This window comes from Antechinus flavipes, chromosome 5 (assembly GCF_016432865.1).
Source record: "Antechinus flavipes isolate AdamAnt ecotype Samford, QLD, Australia chromosome 5, AdamAnt_v2, whole genome shotgun sequence".
Taxonomy (NCBI): domain Eukaryota; kingdom Metazoa; phylum Chordata; class Mammalia; order Dasyuromorphia; family Dasyuridae; genus Antechinus; species Antechinus flavipes.
This window is the reverse complement of record NC_067402.1, coordinates 270142526-270164468: the sequence shown is the minus strand read 5'-3', so window position 1 is coordinate 270164468 and position 21943 is coordinate 270142526. Positions and strand designations below refer to the sequence as shown.

The 21943-nt window shown below is 35.7% G+C and overlaps 1 protein-coding gene across 1 annotated transcript in view; it reads right to left on the bottom strand.

Annotated features, from left to right (window-relative positions):
- CFAP54 (cilia and flagella associated protein 54) overlaps positions 1-21943 on the bottom strand; it is a 340765-nt gene that overhangs the window by 230211 nt on the left and 88611 nt on the right. Inside the window, exons 20-27 of the mRNA XM_052001234.1 lie at positions 21051-21227; positions 18002-18094; positions 17480-17665; positions 10900-11033; positions 7019-7166; positions 5645-5800; positions 3404-3526; positions 427-570 (exon numbers count right to left, since the gene is read on the bottom strand). Of these exons, the coding sequence (XP_051857194.1) occupies positions 427-570; positions 3404-3526; positions 5645-5800; positions 7019-7166; positions 10900-11033; positions 17480-17665; positions 18002-18094; positions 21051-21227 (1161 nt within the window). The remainder of the gene's footprint in view (positions 1-426; positions 571-3403; positions 3527-5644; positions 5801-7018; positions 7167-10899; positions 11034-17479; positions 17666-18001; positions 18095-21050; positions 21228-21943) is intronic.

Genomic DNA, 21943 nt, shown 5'->3' with positions numbered 1-21943 from the left:
ATTTCCCTGGGTCTGTTTCCTCACTTGCAATATAGTCTCTAAGGTCCTACATGCATACACACATGTATGTGTGTATGTGTGTGTATAGATATATATAACACATTTGTGTGTATAGATGTATGTATATATGTAAACATATATACATACATGTGTGTACAAAGCTATGCATATAATACCAAAGCATATATATATATATATAACTATGTATACACACACACACACACACACACACACACACACATATATATATATATACATTTTGAAACCCAAACTAAAATATCCAATTTTAAGGAGAGTTGTCCTGTACATATCATATAAGATTTTACTATTCAAACTATTACCAGTGTCCTCTCAATCATCACATGTCCCATATAAAAACCCAAGAAAGCATCTGTATAAAAGGGAAATGAAAAATAAAACAATCACCTCCTCTAACATTTCTTCTTGTTCATCATCACTAAAGGAAGGTTTAGTGACATTTGAAAATAACCCTTGTGTGGTATCTAGCAGCTTTTTCCCAAAATTTATAATTATCACTGCAAGGTCAAATTCCTTCCATGAACGCAGCACCTGAAAAGCAATGTGTATTAATTACCTTTGAGGGATGCACCTGGATATTTTCAAGTAGCATCCATCATTTTCTTTTTTACAAAACTTCAGAAGACAAATGAATTTTGGAAGCATAATATTCCACCGGCATGTGATAATGACCTTTTAAAAAGGATCAAGTTTACTGATAAACAAAAGTACTTCAAGAATTAAGCAATCAATTTGTTGGCAATCAATGAAAATTAAATCTGTATGACTTTATAGAATAGAACCTCATTGAATTTTTTTAATGTCCTTGAGCAGAACATATGCTTCTGGAACTCAATTTCTCCAAAATTTGAACTCCTTTCACTTTTACTAAAACTTGTGTGGGTTTTGGTGCTTTAAGGTATGCAAAGAACTGGCTTCCATTCTTTATCTCATTTGATCCTACAACAATCCTATAAGCTAGTAGGAATTATTTCCTCCATTTTTAGGGGAGGAAAATAAATCAGAGAATTTCAGGCACACAAAAGGTCATAGAGAGTTGGGCCTGAAGTCAGGAAGATCCATCTCCCTGAATTCAAATCCAGCCTCAGACACAACCTTATCTGTGTGACCCTGGACAAGTCACTTAACTTTGCTTGCCTTGGTTTCCTCATATGAAAAATGAGCTTCAGAAGGAAATGGCAAACTGCTCCAGTGTCACTGCCAAGAAAAGCCCAAATGGGGTCCAGAGAGTCAGACATGATTGAAAACAACCAAACAACAAACCACTGCCAGGATCACAAAGTAAATGAGTATCTGATGCAGGAGGCAAATTAAGGCCATCTTGACTCAGAGGCCAGTGTTCTTGCCATTCTACCAGCTAGATGCCCACTAATCTTATAAAGTCTTGGGGAGAGAAGTTTAGGAAAGATTTAGAAGGCTGTGTGGAAGGGGATTGCCTAATTCTCCCCTGCATTTCAGTGGAAATGCAATGCTCAGACACAGAGAAGGAAATAGACATTTCCCCCACTGTGGACCTGTACCCTGCGTGGTACCCTCCACCAGCTTCATTTCCGGATTGAAAAGGGAATGATTGCCTTTAAAGGGTGCTAGGCAAAGTGACCAGCGAAGACGCCTCTGAGCTCATTCCTGAAGCACCATGGACAGAAGAAAAGGCATTTCCTGTACCACCAGGGACATTCCTGACAATGTGTAAGCCTGAGAGGATCCACAAATTCTCTTCCTTTTATTCCATGCCAAGCTATGGAGGAAGGACATCTTTGGGGACAGTTGAGTCCAGATTAGCAATAACAAACTCATGGATCAATGGATTAATGGATCAGTCATGGAATTGTTGTATCATTATCATTAACGCCAATTTTAAGGGCATAACCTCATGAGAACAAATTTATTCTAGTTTGGGAAAACATACTAATTAAAAAACCAATGCAGCAGCAAAATATAAGGTGACTATGGATCTCATGGGGCACAAAACACTCCCAACTGTGACCTGAATCAAAATGAAATGTAACCAGGAAATATTTAACAAAATAAATAAAAAGACATTAAGACATTAACCTATTTTAAAACTACATTAATATATGACACACAGGGATTCTTATGTGTGCTAAATGTGCAGCAGTATTAACTCTGTGGTCTATAACAAAATAAAACTTAGCATAATGAATGAAATAGTGGACTTAGCTGAAGAATGATCTGAATTCAAATATTGTCTCTGACATCTGTGAAACTAAGGGGAAGGCATGTTACTTTTTCTTGGTAGAGATATTCATCTGTTCTCTCCCCTCTAAGAACCAGGTAGATCTGCTCTTAATGCTGTCATTACTTCTTTGCTTACTTAATATCATGATTGTGCAGAATTTGAGCTTAAGAGGTCCAAATATCCTTCCTCCTTTTCTTCTCCTTTGTTTTTGTCTGGTCCTCTGATTTCATTGATACAGAGACTCCCAGGAGGGAACTCCCCTTACCAATGCAATTCTGCACAGTTTTAGAAATTGGCCAGGCTTTGTTAGAAATGGTGGAGACACAGTGTATAAAGTTCCAGGTCTCTTAAAGTCAAGATATTCCTATCCCCCAGAAGCTTTCAAAAAATAAAAAAGCAGACATTTCTCATAAAATGAGGCTACTAAGAGCTGTAAGGCTCTTGTGAAGCTCAAGTGAAATCCTCCATAAACATATATTAAGAACCTACTATGTGCTAGGCACTTGTACTAGGACCTGGTGACACAAAGAGAGGCAAAGGCAGTTCCTGCTCTCAAGAGCTTACTGAATAATATGTGTAAAGTGCTTTATAAAGTTCAAAATATCATAAACTATTTTATTTTTTGTCAGCAGAAGCTCTGCTTCAGGAGAAGCCAGTTCCATATCAAAGCCTGACTTGTGATTGTGGACCCCTCTCTCACTCCAGCATCCCCTGAGCAGGGGATCCACTTCTATCTCCAATAAGGACAAACAAGTAGATTATGATCATAGGGAAATATAAGCAAATATTCTCAAGACTGCAAACTCCAAAAAAAATCAATCTGCATGCTTATATACAGTCCTGGTATTGACATGCAGTTATCATTTTTAAAACATGAAAGGTTTACTTGGAAAAAAATACCACAAGATCAGCTGCATCTTAACAGAAGATTCTTCATTTCATCCTGTGTGTGTTTTTTTTCTTTAACTTTCTATCTAGAAGTAGGTCACTTGAACAGTAATGTCAGAAGCATTTTAATCATATTGTTTGATTTGTGACAGAAAGTGTCATTTGTTACACTCTGAAGAACATCACAAGCTCTGATTGCACCTTCTAGAAGAGATTTCTCATTCTCTCAATGTGTTCTCAATTGGTAGACCCTGGGTCACATCACCAGATGAGTACCTTCGTCGTGTAATAAACAGAACATGCGATCATATGCTGGATACTATCAAAATTTCCCATTTGTCTCTTGTGAATGCTAATATTTGGGATTTCTTGCAAAACTACCAAACACTTGATTAGAATCTGAAAAACAAAAGCATGGTTTAAAAAAAAAAGATTTTATATAAAGATCATCTGCAAACAAATGTCCTACTAGATAAATACAAATTATAAAACCAGAAAATAGGAAATACTACATTGGAATGAGAAGTTTTTAAAATTAAATCAGAAATCAACCAATAGCTTCATTTTTCTTCTATTTTCTTTACTTTGCATCTTGTGATCCAAGAACTCATTTTATTATCAAGAACCATAGCAGGGCTACAGCAGCATCCTGAACCACAGTGGTAGCCAGCCAATGAAGCTCTCTAAGAGGTTCCCTGGCTGGCACCTCTAATGAACTGGACAGCAAAGTCAAGAGATAAAACTTGTTCAGGCTTTATTTTGTATCAAGAATACTCATGACATCAAGCCTGGGCCACCCTATTGCGGCAAACAGACTGTTTTAAATAATTAAGATACATAATAATTAAGGATTTCTGAAGGTCTGCCATAGCCATACACTGCCAACCACTGGTTCCACCAATATGGCAGAATATTTCCCACTATTCCCACTGGGCTACACACTGATTTGAGTGAACCCAAAAAACTTTCTTGGAGAGAGGTGACTATTACTATAAAGCTATCCAGGGTCTTAACCTATGGTCTGTATTTTGATGATTAATTTCCTTGTAATCCTAGATGTGGAACTAAACTAGTTTTCTCTGATCCCAGAGGTCTAAGGTTGGGGATGCTAAGTAGAAACTATAGAAAATCAGATTATTTTGTCTCAAGATAAGGAAAATCTTCCCAACTATCAGAGGTGACCAAAAGTAGAATGAACCACTTCCAGAAAAAGTGAGTTCTGAAATGGGGAAACCAATAATCAATGCCTTGAATGCCTTGTTCTGTAATCATTTGTCAATTACAACTATTAGGATAAGAAATAATTGTGTGATCTATAGTGAAGATATAATCCCAGATAGGTTTGTGTGTAACTAAACTATGATATAGTCCCTGGAAAATTCCTGTGTTAGTTAATGTAAGGAGTTTGATTAAAATCATTATAAGGAGTATAACTGTAATCATTATAAGGGATGCAAATATAATCATTATAAGGAATATTACAGTGTAACTATAATCATTATAATAGTATGTGACTGTATTGAATCATCTTGCCTACATTAATCATCTTTATATTAAAGTATACTTGTTTACTCTGAGTTTCTCACAGAAAAAAACTTCTTTTTCTCAAGAGACTGCTTGAAGTCAGAACAAATTTGCAAACAGCAGATTTTTTTTTTCATCAAATAAGAATCAAGAAAACTATAAATATTTGTGAGTTCTATAGACTGGGGTCTCAGAGCATACTGGGTAGACTGTAGACCATTGCTTTTGTCTTCTTAAATAAAGGTGAATTTCTTTGCCCAGTTTTTTAACAGTTTCCCATCACTAAAAACATGAAATAGAACTAAATAACTACTTGTTGGACAATTTGTAAAACAGATTCCTCCTCGGGCACTGGCTGGGCTAGATCATCTCTACATTTCAGTCCAACTCTTCAGCTTTTATAATACTATGATCATCCAAGAAGATGAGGGAGCATTGTCTGAATTATAGCCTGCTCTACTCTCAGGACCTCATTTTGAATATTAAATTGATCAAGCCCCTCCCAAACCCCCATATCAGCACTCTATTTGCCAGACTGAAGAAATGCCAATTCACAAGGGAATTCAAAGTCCATTCAAGTTTTGCTTTGGCCTAAATCTTGATTTACCAGATCCTTGTAGTAGCTCAAAGTAGAAAATAATCTTTCTGCGTACATCCCGAGCATGCACAAGTTTTTTAATGGAAAAAAAAAAACCACTACATGGCAAAGAGCTATTTATGGTAAAGGTGAAATTTGCAGTATGAAAAAAATTACATGAGAGGAATTCAAAATCCCCTAATAATCTATATATGATCTTCTATGTTAATTTGATGCATGACCAAGGACAAATCACTTCCCATTTCAGATCCTAGACAGTTCTCCCATTTCCACTCCACTCCATTCCACACGCTATCACCAGACTCCTCTCCTTGTTCCTACAGCCAACTTTCATCCTACAAAGGAAATATTACTTTTCCCCCCAAAAGACATCTTCCATCATCAGCTGGCCTTACCTGGACTATTGGTACCAGAACAATGTTGTGAAAGATTAGAGGGGCCAGGAGACCATAGCACTGAACAACGGCTTGTAGGGAATAATTCAAATCATTTAAATAGGTACTAAGTTCAATTGCCACTAGCATTCTCTGACATTCAGCTATTCTGGAAGCCTGTAAAAAAAAGTGAGGGGGAGACATTATTACTCAGCTACAATATCTGTTCCTCAATTGCTCATCTACAAGTAAAAGAAGAGAGCTTGGTGGCTTAACTCCTTAGCTGTTGTTCAGAAAAAAAAAACTAAAATTAAAACTAAATTTAGAAGCAATCAGCAGCAGCAAGGTAGCACAGTGCTGGATCTGAACTCAGGTTTTCCTGACTACAGCACAGCACTCTATCCATTGCATCAATAGCTACTGAATAGGGATTAATGGATGATGTTTAAGATCAGGAAGAAACAAACAGCAAAAATTCACAATTGCTATATGTGAATCAATATAACAGAGAGAGAAAGAGACACGTAGAGACACAGAGGCAGAGAGGGAGAGAGAAAGAAAAAGAGAGAGAGAGAGAGAGAGAGAGAGAGAGAAGACAGACAGATAAGACAGACAGAGAGAAAGAGAGAGAGGGAGAGAGGGATGGAGGGAGGAAGAGAGGAAAGGAGAGACCAACAAACAGATAGAGAGGGGACGGGCTTAAGCAGCACAATCAGCTAACATTTTAAAAATTTAAAAAAACATTATTGAATTGTCAAGAACTAGAAAACTCATTTTCTTTTTTTTAATAGGTTTTTATTTGTATTTTTTATCTTTAAATTGTCTTAATTTTTTCCTGTTGACTTTCCTCTCATCCCTCTCTCACGGAGGGGGAAGGTTATTCCTTATAACTAAAGAGCTATAAAAGCAAGGTTGTTTTTAATAACAAAAAAAATTTTTTTAATGGAGGAAGAAGAAAAAATCAGAAAAATAGATCCTTTCTTCCATTTCCATTTTCAGAATTTTCCATTAATTCTAGCAGCTTCTTGGCTTTTCCTTTACTTCATAATCTGTCTTGACAACAGTTAACAAATCTGACATTATATTCAGTGTTCCAAACCACTGGCCTTCATCTCTCCAAAGGAATAAGGGAAGGGGGGAATGCCATCTCTTCTGGGAAACTGATTTTCTTTTTTCTGGAGCCTGAGTTCATGAGACCTACACATCCAGTAAGCATGGTAAAACAGTCTTGTCCCTGACCATTCTTGGGACTCCTAGATTAGAAGTTTTCTGCCCCAGAAGAAGCTATGGTTGATCACTATTGAGTTAAATGGTAGAAATTCAGGCTATATAAAGAAAGGAAAATCAAGGTCATTTCACATTAGGGACATTTTGCTATCATTTGAATCCACTTACTTGTTGACAGGTGAAAACATCATTTCCCTTAACAGTATCACAGAAAAGCTTTTGCTCCACAATATTAATGTTACTTGTTACAAAAATACATCTCAGGAAATGGTATAAAAGAAATGTTGAAGACTCTGACAAGACATCTGTACGTAACCTACAAAATACAAAAAGAAAGGATGACTGTCTTCACAGCAAAACACAGCCTGATCCAATGTGCATTCTGCTTTAATGATGGCTTTCAAGTATCAGATTTCAACAAATACCCCTTGGGTATCCACTACAAGAGGCCTATGTTGTGTGTAAGGACCTGGACTGGGTGACAAACACACAGTCCCCTTCTCTCTCCTGTGAACAAATCCTTCCATATCCTTCAATGCGTCTTCCACCTCCTAAAAACCTGTCAGTTTTACATCCTTCAAGGACACTCTCCAGAGTAAAATCCTTTGCAGAAACTGAATTGGGGAGCTTATAGGTGGAGACCTTTACATATAAGCTGCCCAATTTTTGGATCAAATTGCTCAGAATCTGTTCCTTTATTTCCTATTCTTCTTCCCCAAAATATTAGGACAAGAGGAAAGCTTGGTATATCTTTTGCTGCTTCCCGATGTTTGTTTCTCACTCAATCCCCTCTCATTTTCCTAAATCTTGCCATCTTTATTCTACCCACTTTTTTTTTCACCGTGCTGACCTCAGTCACTTATCACCATACAAACTCATCCTTCCCCAACCTCCTCAATGATTTCAGCATCAAGTTCATCTGTCTTCCACCCCATCTCCTAACAGCATTCTCATGATTCCAACATCCATGTAGAGCCTTCTACCCTGCCAGGCTCATAGTTCCATGACATCTACTGCAGTGACTTTCATTTCCATCCTATTTCATAATTCACCCAACATGGTAGAACCTGAAATTTCACTCTGCCTGTAAAACCCTGAACTGCAAACTTCTCCTCTGATCACAGCTCCCATCCTTTGCTTTCTCCCTCTCTTCTTCCCTCTCCACCACTCCCATCAGCTCTGTTATTCCTGAAATGATTTCTACTCTCTTTTCAGCTCTCTCCTTCTAATTCATCTTGCCCAGAGTGCTTCACTTGATTTCTACCCAGATATGTGTATGTGTGGTCGAGGTGCACTGCTGCCTTAGAAATCTTTGTCCATTGACCTTCTATCCTTCCCAAACCACAACTTGTCTGTTTTCTCCGTCACCATTCCCAGACTGCCAACAATGTAGGCATTATCACAACACAACTGAGCCCATTACAAAGTCACACCATCTAAACTCAGTATAGACCTCACTACTTTCCAGCAATCCTTTCATTAATATTATGGATTTTTTTCCTCCTCTTTGTCAGCTTCTTCTGCTCTCCCAAAGGCCTCTTTTCTCATTTTATCAGATAATGCTATACTGAAAATACAGAAATTGCATGTGTGAATTTGCTTCAATTTCCTCTTCTCCCCCTCAAAAAATTTTATCCCATCACATTCTCCTTTTGTTTGCCCCATCTCTGAAGAATGACCCATCTCCCTTCCAAAGTTAACCCCTACAATTACATTCTTGATCTTAATCCTTCCCATAGCTCCTAGGACCCCATTCTATCAGTCATCTCCAGCCTTTCTCTCTGCATTATTTCTGAGGTTCTTTAGATTCAATTGCACTCCATACTCCTACTCCACCTTGGGCAACTCATTTACTCATTCTTTCTTTATCCTCCTGAAAGTGAGGTAAGGTGAGGACCCATCATCAAAAATTTTTAAATGGACCTATAAGGGCAGCTAGGTGGTGCAGTGGATAGAGCACCAGCCCTGAAGTCAGGAGGACCTGAATTCAAATGTGACCTCAGATACTTAACACTTCCTAGCTATGTGACCCTGGGCAAGTCACTTAACCCCAATTGTCTCAGAAAAAAAAATGGAACTGTGATTTCACTGATATAAGAGATTCTAATGAGAACTAGTCTATGATGAACTAGTGAGGTGACATTCCCTAAAAGCATTCTATATTTCAGCTAATCAGTCAGTCAACAGTCAATAAGCATTTATTAAGCACTTACTACATTCTTGGCATTGAGCTAAATGCTAGGTATACAAAGAAAGATAAAAAATCAAGATGCCCACAGTCTAATTGGGAAGACAATGTGACAACTATGTATACAGCCAGACTATTTCTTATACTCCAAATCATCTTTATGCTATACGGCTCTATCCAACACCAATTTTCTCAATGTTTTCCTTCTTACTGGAATGTAACCAACATCCTTCTCAATTTCCACCTTTTAAAATCTTATCTTTCAGGCTCCATCTCCAATGCTACCACCTTTGGAGAGCTTTCTTTGATATCTCAACCACCTATGAGCTCTCCCAAGTCTGAATGCTAATAACACTTTATACCAAGCTTATTAAATTTATCATATGTTCATTCATGAATGCTTTTCAACCAAGTTCTATCAGTCCCTGCCTAGATGAAGGCCAATAAGGTCAATTCTGGGCAAAAATCAGGCAGCTTGTAAAGTTAGTTTCCTCCCCAAAAACACCTCCCTTTCTATACCCTACATAGAGGTAATTTTGACTCCTCCTCCATCTTGGGCATCTCATTACTCATTCTCTTTACCTCTTACCTCCTGCAAAACAGGTGAGGTCCCAACATCAATTTTTTAAAACTGGAACTGTGATTTAACTGGTGAAAGAAATTCTAATGAGAAGCATTCAGTCTATGATGAACTAGCAAGGTGACATACCAGGTGGAATGCTAGACTCAGCATCAGGAAGACCTGATCAAATCCTGTGCTAGTTACTACTAGCTATGTGATTTTGAGCAAGTCCATTAAACTCTCTATACCTCAGTTTCCTCATTTATAAGATGGAGATAACAATGTCACCTCTCTTACAAGATTATATCCAAATAAGGTAATTTATTTTAAATGATCTATAAACCATAAAGCATTAGATAAGTGTCAGCTATTATGACGAGACATGCAGATTGGCACTTGGATCAGTGTCTGCCCTGCACATGAGGCCCTGAGAGATGAATTCACTTGCCCACAATCTCACAGGATGTGTCAATAGTTTTCCTGACCCCAAAGCCAGCACTATACCTGCTTCATCACCTTGTCTATCAAAAGTCATTAATTTCTCTTATTAATTTGCAATTCAGTCAGAAGAATGAGAGTAGGCAAAGAGCTACCTTAACAGCCCTTTGAATTTTAAGTCTCATATATAATTATGGACTGAGATGACATCTGTACCTATTAAAAGACACAAAAAGTTTCAGCATGCCAGAAATCACATTTTTCCTTCTCCTAGATCATCCCTAAAGACACATGGTAGCCATGAGGCGGAGAAGCAAATGTACCTTTTACCAGCCCTGGTTTCAAGTGCTAGACTCCTATTCCTTGGAGCTACTTAGAGATAGATAGGCTAAAGTTGAGGAGAAAGGAATAAAATGGAGGAAGCAGTTGTTCCTTTGTTATCTTAATACAAGTCTACCTAACCCCAAAACACCTTCCCCATCCCCCTCCTCCAAGGACTTCAAGGTTCCCAGACACATATTTTGCATATTCTGCCACATTCGGTATTATTTTCATTAATATTTAATGATATTTTTACACTCGGATGTCCCCATTTGACTTTCTAATGCTTCTCTGAGCTTCGTGCATTATTTCTCATTTTCATAATGAAGTTTATAACAAAACAAGTATATCCTTGGAATGCATGCTCTTCATTAATATAGCTATAACTGTTTGCCATATGTAACAATTATTACATGTCAAATATACTCATTAAGAAACATCTTTAATGTCAAATTTATAACAAACCACTGAACAGTTTCATCCCAAAGAACCATATCTGCAATAGCTAAATCTGTATTTTAAAAATATTTTTCCAATTACCTGTATGGTATAATAGTTAATGCGCTGTTTAAAGAAATAATGGATAAATTTGTTGGAGAAGTATAGACAAAATAATCCCAAACTGGTGCAAAGGCTTTCTTGGCCAATGAATATTTACCAATTTGATAGGCAACCTACAAGAAAGACATATTTTTAAAAAGTGAAATTTTCATTTGCTTCATAAGCACAGATAATTAAACATAACTTCTATGTCAGTATTATCAATCCATAATTTCAAATATACTCATTTTAGTTTGCTGTTTTCCTCAGAACACCACATGCCATGGTAACTATGTTAACTGGCAAGAGAGACTAACACATTTTAGAACCTCTTTCATTCCTAAATTACATGGAAATTTGAAATCTCTGAAAAGATATTTCAAATTCTCCTAAGCAAAACAAAGATTGCATCTGAGCCAAATTAATTTCATTTCCATCTATCTCTGCAGTACATGGCATATATTATAAATATTGTTATAATGAACAATCTGTTCCAAGAGAAACAATAATATTTCCCAAACCAAAAGTATGAAATATACTTCATTCTTCCTTGGCTTTGATTGACATTTTAGGAGCTTTCATACAACAAAGAAAAAAGAGCCGAAATGAGTCAAGAATGAAAGAGAAAAGCCAAGAAGGGGACACAATATGTTTTATGTTGAGCACTTGGAGTAATTGTTATATCCACCTCCCCATGACATTCTAATTCCTCTACTACTTGGGTAGGACCCTAGACAATATATCTCAAAACTTTCTCAACTTTAATCCATTAAAGGAGACTACTGTGCCTTCAGCAGGATCAAACCTTGATTAACTCTAGTTATGAACAACAGTCTAGAAGACCATGACCACCAAAGTGCTTAAAAGCACTTGCTTTTGCAGGTCTATCTTAAGCCAGCCAAGGACCATGCATACAGAAATCACAACCCATCAAATAAAGGACCAGGAACCCAGATGCTAGAAGGCCTTGTTCTCTTCAGTCATCAAAGCTATTGGAGTTCAAAGTTCTTCTACGGAGGCACTTGGCTACCAGGTGGCCTAGAGAGGTGGAACCACTGCAAGGATCTGAGGCAATTCACTCTCCTAGAGTACACAGGTCTCAGACCACTTTAGTCTCCAGATGTGTCAGCACCATGGTCAGCTGCGTGCTCCAACTCCTGGCTTCTGGCCATCATAAGTGGCTCCAAACCTTTTTGAGTAGGAACTCTTTTTAAGAGGAAACAACTTAATTTAAGAAAAAACCAAAGGAATCCATATGTTAGCTACTATATCTCTCCCTAGCTTTGTATCTTCTGTGAATTTGTCTCATCCCCACCCCTCCCATCCTTCCTCTCTTCTGGATATTATATGTCAAAGGACATATTCTTTCCTCTGAAATATCGATTTAACAGATCAGCCCAATCTTTGAGTCTTTCAAATTCTTTCCTTAACCTAATTCTGCCATCCAGTGCATTAGCAACATCTCTCCTCACTCTATCATTTGCAAATTTGATAAACACAACATCATGGGCTTTGAAGCAGCCCAGGATGAAGGACAGCGCTAAGGCATTCTTCATGCTTCTAAGAGTTTCTTTCAAGGTAACTTTGAACTATTAATGGCTTTTCTTCATTTCCTGCCCTTCAATCAGTTCTGAATCCACCTCATAGTAAACCATTCATTGGCCTTACTTTATCATTCTAATTTATCCATAAGAAAAGCTTTATACCTTCACAGATTTTGTTTTGAAAGTACAAGACTGAATTAATTTCATTTCACAATATACTGATACTACATCAAAAAAGTCATCAGAGATCATTTTATCCAACCCCATAATTTTATATGTAAAAAAACTGAGGTCAAAGAGGTTTCAATATGTGATCAAAATCACAGAGGTCACAAACATCAGAGGTGGGCTTTGAACCCATGTCTTCTAACTGCAGAGTCAGTGCTCTAACTACACACTACTGATTGTATCTGATTTTATTATTTATCTAAGATCTTATAAAGCTGAGTCTACCTTTTTCAATTGCTTACTTTTCACATCATCTCATTCAGTCTCCATAGCATTGTGTTTATAATGGAGACACATGAAATTATCCCCACAACCTGAAGAGTAAAACTAAAGAGAATGGAGTCAGAAAAGGGGAGGGGGACAATAAAAGGAAATGCAGAGCAACTTATATAGTTCATAAAAAGCTTCTTAACGACTTCCAAGTTAGCACTAATTAGTCACTCTCAAGACAAACTCAAGACAGAGAAGTATTTTACAGAAATCTGATGAAGAGTCACTTAACTTTCCCAAAAGCCATCAGCTAATATTGAAGAAAAATATGAAATCAACTCTAAAAGATAATGTTAGCCATTGAGAATTGGTAAAATGTGAATTCTAATGCTATTGTGGACTTGATGTCAATAAGTTTATTTTTCACAAAAAAAAAAGGGGAGGAGGCAATGGACAGTAGAAATTTTATAGAAAAGACTGACCAAAGAACATCAACTTCTATACAAAGGAGAACAAAAGAGCTTAAATAAACCTTAGTCAGAAAACATCTTTACTTGTGCATAAAGCATAATTTACTTGTGCAAAAAGCAAGATGGTGGATAAAGCCAACACTGGTTAAGAATATAAATTTGTTTGTAAAATCTTACAAAGATAAAGGATAATTATGAGGAATATTGCTTCAAGATGCAGAGAAAAGCAGCTTAAAAACACTTAGCAAGAGTTCCAAATAAGAAAAGTCATTCCAAAGACACATAAGGACAACAACAGGGGCACAACGAAAGGAAGAAAAATGGAAAAGACCTAAAAATCTTTACTGCCACCACACTTGAACTCTAACATCATGGCCCCAGAGGTGTGTACAGAGGAAATAAAAATGGCATTAGAGAAAATAAATCTGGGGAAAGCAACTAGACTTTTTCAAGGATACTCAGAGAAGATCATGCTGGTAGCAATGTAATTGCCAGGTTTTTGAGGGATCAATTCACCAAGTATCTGAAGAAGAGAAAGAATCAAAAGACCTGGAAAAATTCAGATCAGACCTTATAAAATATCCTACTCCATCCTCCAAAAGATAGCTGAAAGAGTATCAGAAACTACTGACCCATACAACTACTTTCTTTCTCCATAAAAAAAAAAAATCTTGATGAGAATCATCTACAGGTGGATCTAGAGCATCCTCAGTGAGAGTGTTAGCAGGGAATAAACAGGCTTTTACAACATTCTATACTGAAACATCTTTTTTAGGGTGAAATCTGGGGAAGGCATGGACAGGAGTCACACAAGTTGAGCAGCCATTAATAGGTTGTGATGTGTGCCACTAGAGGGAATGTCCAAATCAATGAGATTACAGATCCCTTTGAGCAACTGAAAATTGAAACTAAAATACTAATGTGACCTTTTAACAAGTATTAGAGAAATGATCAATCCTGAGAAATAGAAACAGTGGGAAAGGAAGCAATTTTTAAAAGATCTTTCTACTGCTAAACCAAAAAGGCTTCAATTTGGTTTTTATATGGAACAGTTTACTAAAGAATAGTAAAAAATGAACCAGCCATCTATCAAATTCTGGTATTCTAAATTTGTCAAAGCAAAGCACAAAAATAATCTTCAACTGGAAGCCCCGGTGCTATGCTGATAACATCTAACATTGTCAATTTACTTCCTGGCAGACCTTGAACTGCATTAGGAGATAATTAATTTCCTTTGAAAAATCAAGCAAAGAAGACCAGGAGCTCAATCACTGCTTACAGAAGAATTAGTCTTAACAAAAATTAAACTAAACTAAACTAAAACAATAAAAACACCAAAAAATTGTCTTCTGTACCAAATAAATTTTTTCCCACCACCTAGAGATCTGTGCAAAGATTCCAGAGATGATATCTAAACAAAGAAAATAATTGACCAACCAAACAATATCAATTGGTGTTGAAAGAATCTCTGTTAAACTATCTCTGAATTCTTAATACAGATATTTGGCATATCTCACAATACTTCATAATTTTAATTTATGAACTAATCAACGTAGGGGCAATTTTTTTAGAAAAGAGCAAGCTGGAAATATGAAGAAATAAGAACAATATTCCACATAACAGCATAATTAATAGAATGAAAGCCAAATAAATTTTAGAGTGGTAGAATCATAAATCTCCTTTTTCCCCTTTAAGACTAGACCTTTATTAGTTAGTGATGTCATCAGTATATATATACACCTAAAAGATATTTAGGGAAAGGGAAGGAGAGTGAGAAAGGGCAATTAAAATGTAATTCTCAGAAAGCAAGCTCCAAAGTATTTTCAAGCTAAAGAAGAAGAGGTATGATATAATGAGATCTGGAGTCAAAGAAACTTGAGTGCAAAATCTGTATAGCCTCAAAAAGTCATTTGATCTCTGTTTGCCTCATTATCTCACCAATGAAACTAAAAAATTGATTACAAAATCTCTAAGGTCCTTTTACCTTTAAATCCTCTGAAATGTTCACTTAATCTTATATTTTTCCCTCTTCATACATTCCTTTTTATATACTTTCCATATACTGATTTAATTCTTATTTTATCTTTATAATAATGCTATCATTGCTATCTGATAAAGAATTAGACCAATAAATAGAATTTTAGAAAAGTTAGATATGATAGAATTCTGGAAAATACTGAATGAAATAGAAAGAAGTATATCTATGTGATTTAAAGAACAAATCATAGAAACAATCAATAATTTCATCAGAGATAATGACAATATGGAACAACAAAATTAGAAAAACAACAAATTAAAAATCACAATTGTGATTTGTGTTTAATTTAAACACAAAAATAGAAACCCTGAAAATCAAAGGAGAGATCGATAAAATTGAAAGTAAAAACTCAATTGAATAAAACTAGTTTTATGAAAAATAAAACAAACCACTGGCTAATTTGATTTTTAAAAAGAAAGAAGAGGGGCAACTAGGTGGCACAGTGGATAGAGCATCAGCCTTGAAGTCAGGAGAATCTGAATTCAAATCTGATCTCAGACATGTAACACTTCCTAGTTGTGTGTACCTGGGCTAATCACTTAACCCCAATTGCTTCAGCAATAAATCAATCAATCAATAAATGAATGAATGAATAAACAGACAAATAAATAAATAAATGGATGAATGAGTGAATGAACAAATAAGTGAAGAGAATAAAAAGAAAGAATAATACTGAAGAATCAGATTATTTTCTTTGGTACTCTATAAATGCTATTAAAAAGTATGAGCAGTTTTAGCACAGACTGCCAAAGAGAAGACATTATGTGAGGCAGAAATTATCTGGTTCAAACCAAATAATCAGAAGCCTAAAACAAGGTTTATTTTTCATCTGAATGTTTCAATATGGCAGGTGAGTTTTGATTTCATTGGGATGGCTGGTCTTTCCATTGCAAGAGATCACAACTGTGAGTTACACAATGCCCAAAAAGTCATTTTCCTGTGGCTGTCTCGTCTCTCTGGGTATGAATCCTGATAAACTGAGTTAACCTCAATCAAGTCTGTCTCTGGGCATATCTACATTCCAACTTGGTAGGAACTGCCAGGCTCACAGTGTCTTCAAGAAAATGTAATTTTCTCTGTCACAATGAGGCTTCAGAATTGGGCTTTATAGAAAATTCATTTGTAAGAGGGAAAAAAAAGAGGAATTCACATGTTTTTGTGCCTTACTCCAAACCTAATTTTGGAATTCACCAATCTAAAATACAAAGGAAAAATAAATTTTAAAAAGAGAATACTTGGATCATTCATACAAAGAAGTGTTCAAGTTCCATCTCTGACACTTACTGACCATGTGACCTTGGACATGCCATTGTTCTCAGGAACAAAATTTCCTAAGTTGACTCTAAGTTACAAAGGGGGCACTGATAGGAACTGCTCTTTTGTGGAAGTTTCTCATACTAAAGAAATCATGGATATTTTTTTTTCTATTCTCCATGAAAGAAGGGAACCCTAAAATGATTTGGATGAGTTTATTTTTTATTCATTTTTTACTTTTATCATTCTTAGATGAATACTCAAAATGCCTATTTCTCACCTGGCTGCACTACTCTTGAGATTTCTCTGACTGTCTTCTCCATCATGCCCTGGGAAGCTTATCATCAAGATAATCTCATCCTGTAAAATCTTCTCAGCCTTGGTATTCAATCTCATCACAATACTCTGAGCCTCTAATTGGAGAATGGAACTATGGACTCCAAAACTCTGTTTAAGGAGAGAGCTCAGCTCAGACACCATTTCTTACCTGGTTATACTTCTCTGAGAGCTCTCTGCCTTCTCAATCCTGCTCTCACAATGGTACCTTCTTCTACTCTGCCCCTTTTCAGCTTCCTTTTATATATTATTTTCTCCATTAGATTGTAAGTTCCTTGAGGGTAGTGACTTATCTTTTCTCCCCCATATTTGTTTCTCCAGTGCTTAGTAGAGTGTATGGCATATAGTAAGCGTTCAATAAATATTATTGACAAGTGACTATTTTGGTTATCTGTTGTATTTTTTTTAATCAGAAACTAGAATATTAAGAAAAAGAAAAATTGGAGATAGGATGGCAGAGAAAGGAAAGACAGTGCTTCACAGCTTAAAACCTGTCCTACCTCAGTCAAATATAAGCGAGTAGTAATAGTAGAAAGTGGCATGTAAACCAGAATTGGCTTAGACGTCTCTCCAATTGCTTTGCCTACTAGTTCTCCATTATAGCCATAAGCAGCAACTGCAAATATGTATTTTTCATTAGGCTCTAAACCAACAATTTTTAAAAGGGTTTTTTCATTAGCTGGTACCTGTTAACAAAAAATATATCAGATTATTTAGTTTACATTAAGACAACTCCCACACTATTTTTTTTAAAAATTCAATAAACTACCCCTCTTTTTAAAAAACCTACATCTTTATCTCTTATATAAAGTTTTCCAAAATCTTAGTGCAGTTTTATATTTTAATAGCTTTGGAAACACCCTCTATGATGGGAGATTAGCTATATTTCAAGACACAATTCAACAAATTCCCTGAAGCAAATAGTAAACATCATCCTTATTTAAGAAAAAAACTTAATCTATACTAATTAAGTAACTTTAGGAAAAATATATGCCAGAAGACAAGTGATGGTTTTGACTTACTGGTTGTCCAGAGTTTGCAAGAAGATGGTTGTTCAGTCTTACTTTTCCAATACACGGTCCCACTGGACATCCGAAAATGGCATACCAAAAAACCTTTCAGAAGAAAAAGACAGCTTCATCACATATAGTCTAAGAAAGATAGTCTAAAATAAGTCATATCTCATTGCATCAAGAAGGAATTACTTTCTTAATAAGCATGTCATCAAGTTTCTCAGTGAATTTTAAGCTCATAATGGTATGAGACAAATAATTTACAAAATATCTCAACTAATTCTTAGGCAAAATAGCAGATTAGTGTAAGCCTGCTACTATGACTCAACTGAGTTCTAATTTTCTAAGAGGTTCTTTAAACTCTACCTTGACATTTAAATGTTAATACCTCTGCCAAGATGCCAACAGGGGAACAGGCTTTATCTGAACTCAAATGTGTTTTTTAACATATTAGTGTTAAAATATGAAACTTGAAGAACAGCTCATAAGCCACCTCATCCTTAGGTTTCACTATGTCTAATTTCCCATTTTTCTCCTACCTCTTATTAAATGACAGGGACCCAGGGCAAGGTAGATGGAGGTGAAATAGGGTGATTGGTGATGTCTGAGAAGTTCTAGCAGTGACCTGGTATTTCTGCCTGTCGCCTCTCTAATCTAACTCCATTTCCATTACATCTTAAACAGGCCCACTAGTAACACTTAAATCCTTGATCAACAGACACAAAGCTTCTAGGGACAGAAGATTGAATTTTAAAAACTGAGCTATAGTAGGATATAGTAGATATTTTAAAAAGTTCATTTATAAAAGATTTTTGAAACTCAGTTCCCCAGTTGTTATATAGAAAACTTAAAGGTTATGGTATCATTATTATTCTCGGCTTAAAGTTTTCCAAAAAACTCAAGCCAGGATTCCAGAATTAAAAGTCTTTACAAAATAATTTTTCAAGTTTTATTTAAGTAAAGCCACTTTCTTTAAATAAAGTCTATTGAAAATAATACGCAGTATGTTCTAATTATAAAAATAGCATATAATCAGTGTATTTGGAGAATTTTTAAATGCCATGTCACCTTTTTTTTTCAAATAAGAAGTATTAATTCCTATATATAATTCTAGGAATTTTAATCTCTTATTTTTTTTTATTTTGTAAATTAAATGCTTTAAGAAGAGATTTTGGTAAGATTTTTTCCAATGGCTGAATTCTTAAATTATGAAAATCCTCTACTTAAATAAAGACATAGCACCATCTAGTGTTGTAGCCAAAAACTATTATTTTCTGAAATATATGTCATGAGTGGATATACAATTAGGTATTAGATGCTAGTTTTCAAAGGTAAAGGTTAAACATTAAGAGACATAGCCTTTTCTTTCCAAGTATCCTGAAGCTAAAATAATATAATGATGCCATAATGGCTCACATTTACATGGTATTTTGCAATTTTACAATTTCCAAGGTAAAGACAGAAGTAAAGATTGCTACCTGTTCTGTCCAGATTAGAAAGCTAAGGCTTAGAGATATTTGATTGACTTTAGACGTTAACTACTTTAACCTTTTTCATTTTAAAGGTGTGGTAACTGAGGCTCAGTGAAGCTGTGTTCATCCCAAGGTCATACCACCAGTAAATGTTGGACGTCCTTAACCCCTAATCCAGTGTTTTCTCCCACCCTTACTTTTCCAAGGCCACAAAAGTACTTCAAATAAGGTTTTTGTCATTTCTGTCTTTATAAAATCAATAACTAGCTTAATAGTTGTTGATTAAATGATTATACTATGCTGTCTATCACACTGAAATCACTAAACTGAAGCATATCCAACATAAACTTATAAACAAAAACTTGAAAAATGAGCCAATTGCCTAGATACAATATTTCAAAATACAGTTGAGCCCCATTGTTAAACACATTCATTCCAATTCAATTCAACCAACATTTATCAAGTATTTGTCTAAAGTGATAGTCGTACAATAAAAAAAAATCCCTTGCCTTTAAGAGTCTTACTTTCTACTGGGGACAACATGACACACACGCACATAATGATAAGACAAAGTAGGGAATGATGGGGTCAAAGAACAAGTCAGAAATCTCTAAGAATATTCAGAGGTAAAGAACACTATTTCCACCCTAGTGGAAAGGTTGCACATGAAGTAAAGGGGCAAAAGAGCTGAACTTTGAAAGGAAACAAAGAAGGTACAAAGGCAGAGCTAAGAAAGGAGCATGAATCAACCATGCTGGACACCATGTGCAAATGAATAGATGTAGAAAAGGGCCATATTGAGTTCAGGTCCAATTTGGCTGAAACATTGAGTCTCTTTGTGAGCAGTGGGGGAAGAGAAGGAGTCAATAAGTATGGAGAATGATCAATGTTAAGAGGAGGAGCTAAATTAAAGGAGGAACAATCAATGGGGAGAAATGAGGAAAATGGTGGGAAAAAATGGAATTCAGGGCATTAGGAGAAAAAATATAGATCTCAGCAAAAGAAGGGTCATTCATCCTCAAATCAGAGAAGAAGGTTGGTGATGTAGAGAAATAGAAGAAAATAAGAAACCTCATCATTAAAGGCATTTTTCTAAATAAGCTAGAAGGCAAAGTCACTTATTTATTGAATGAGACAGGAATGGGGCAATAGAGGTCATAAACCTCTGAATCTGAAATCTGAGGAAAAAGCTGAAAAACATGTATATTTATGTCATACACCTCTAAAAACAGGTTGAAATCTGTTTTTTTGTGTTGGAATTGGCTTAAAAAGGGAACATACATACACGTTGGCTGAAAGAGGGAACATACAATTTCCCCCTATTTCTGAATCTGATCAGTCAATAACACAGCAACCTAAGTATCATGAAAATTTTTCACTGTTATAAAGAAAATTAGTTATAGGATAAAAATGTTGAGTATCTATTTGATGAGTCAGTGACTAAAAAAAGGATAAAGCAGGATATTTTCAAATATATTCAGGACTATCCTGAGAACAATCAAATAAATACTGCTAGAATAACCTTCATTAGTCACTGATAGTTCTCCCATACTGAACTACAAATTTATAAATAATGAAAGAATTACCTTTTTGTCGGAAATAAATGGAGCAGGTTTAAATGTCACTGAACAATGAGTTCTAGATAGCAGTATGGGAGGAGAAGGAACTTTGCCACTGGGTATTTTAGCATCCTCTGCATCTTTCTGATATGAGTACAAAGCACTTTGCTCTGATTCAGTCTTCTTAATTAAGGACAATGCTTCCTGCATTTAAGTATTAAAAAAATGAATATTAGTGTATTAGTCCTCTTTTAGATATACAGACTCCTCCCATGCAGGAGATGGGTTCTGACTTATGGCAAAACATGGAACCTTGTATTAAATAATAAATACTAGAGAGTCATTGGCTGTTCTTCAAGTAAGTTAAAAATGACAACCACCATAAATGATCTTATACATATAACATACTTATATTTGTGGCAATAGGCTCCCTCTGGTGCATGAATCACAGATCTTAAAATTCTAACTGCCTTTACCCAATTCTTTGCATTTATTCTTATAGTGTCTCATAAATATTAAGTATATTTTTATAAATTTTATTCTTATACAATTTTCATTTGTATATTTATGTCATACACCTCTAAAACAGGCTGAAATCTGTTTTTTGTATTGGAATTGGCTGAAAAAGTGAACATACATACACATTGGCTGAAAGAGGAAACATACATACACATTCAGATAGGTATAGTAATCTATCTTACCCTGGAGAGAAGTAAAGGGAAAGCAGATAACAGAAAAGGGCTGATATAAGGAAGGGTGGTTTCGGGGATGTAGTGGTTAGAAGCAAAACATTTTTGAGAAGGGACAAGGTAAAAGAGGAGTGGGTAAGTTAGAAAGGAGAGCCAGAGAGAAAGACAGAAACAAACAAAGAGACAGAGACAGAGACAGAGAAAGAGAGAAAGACAGAGAGATGGAGACAA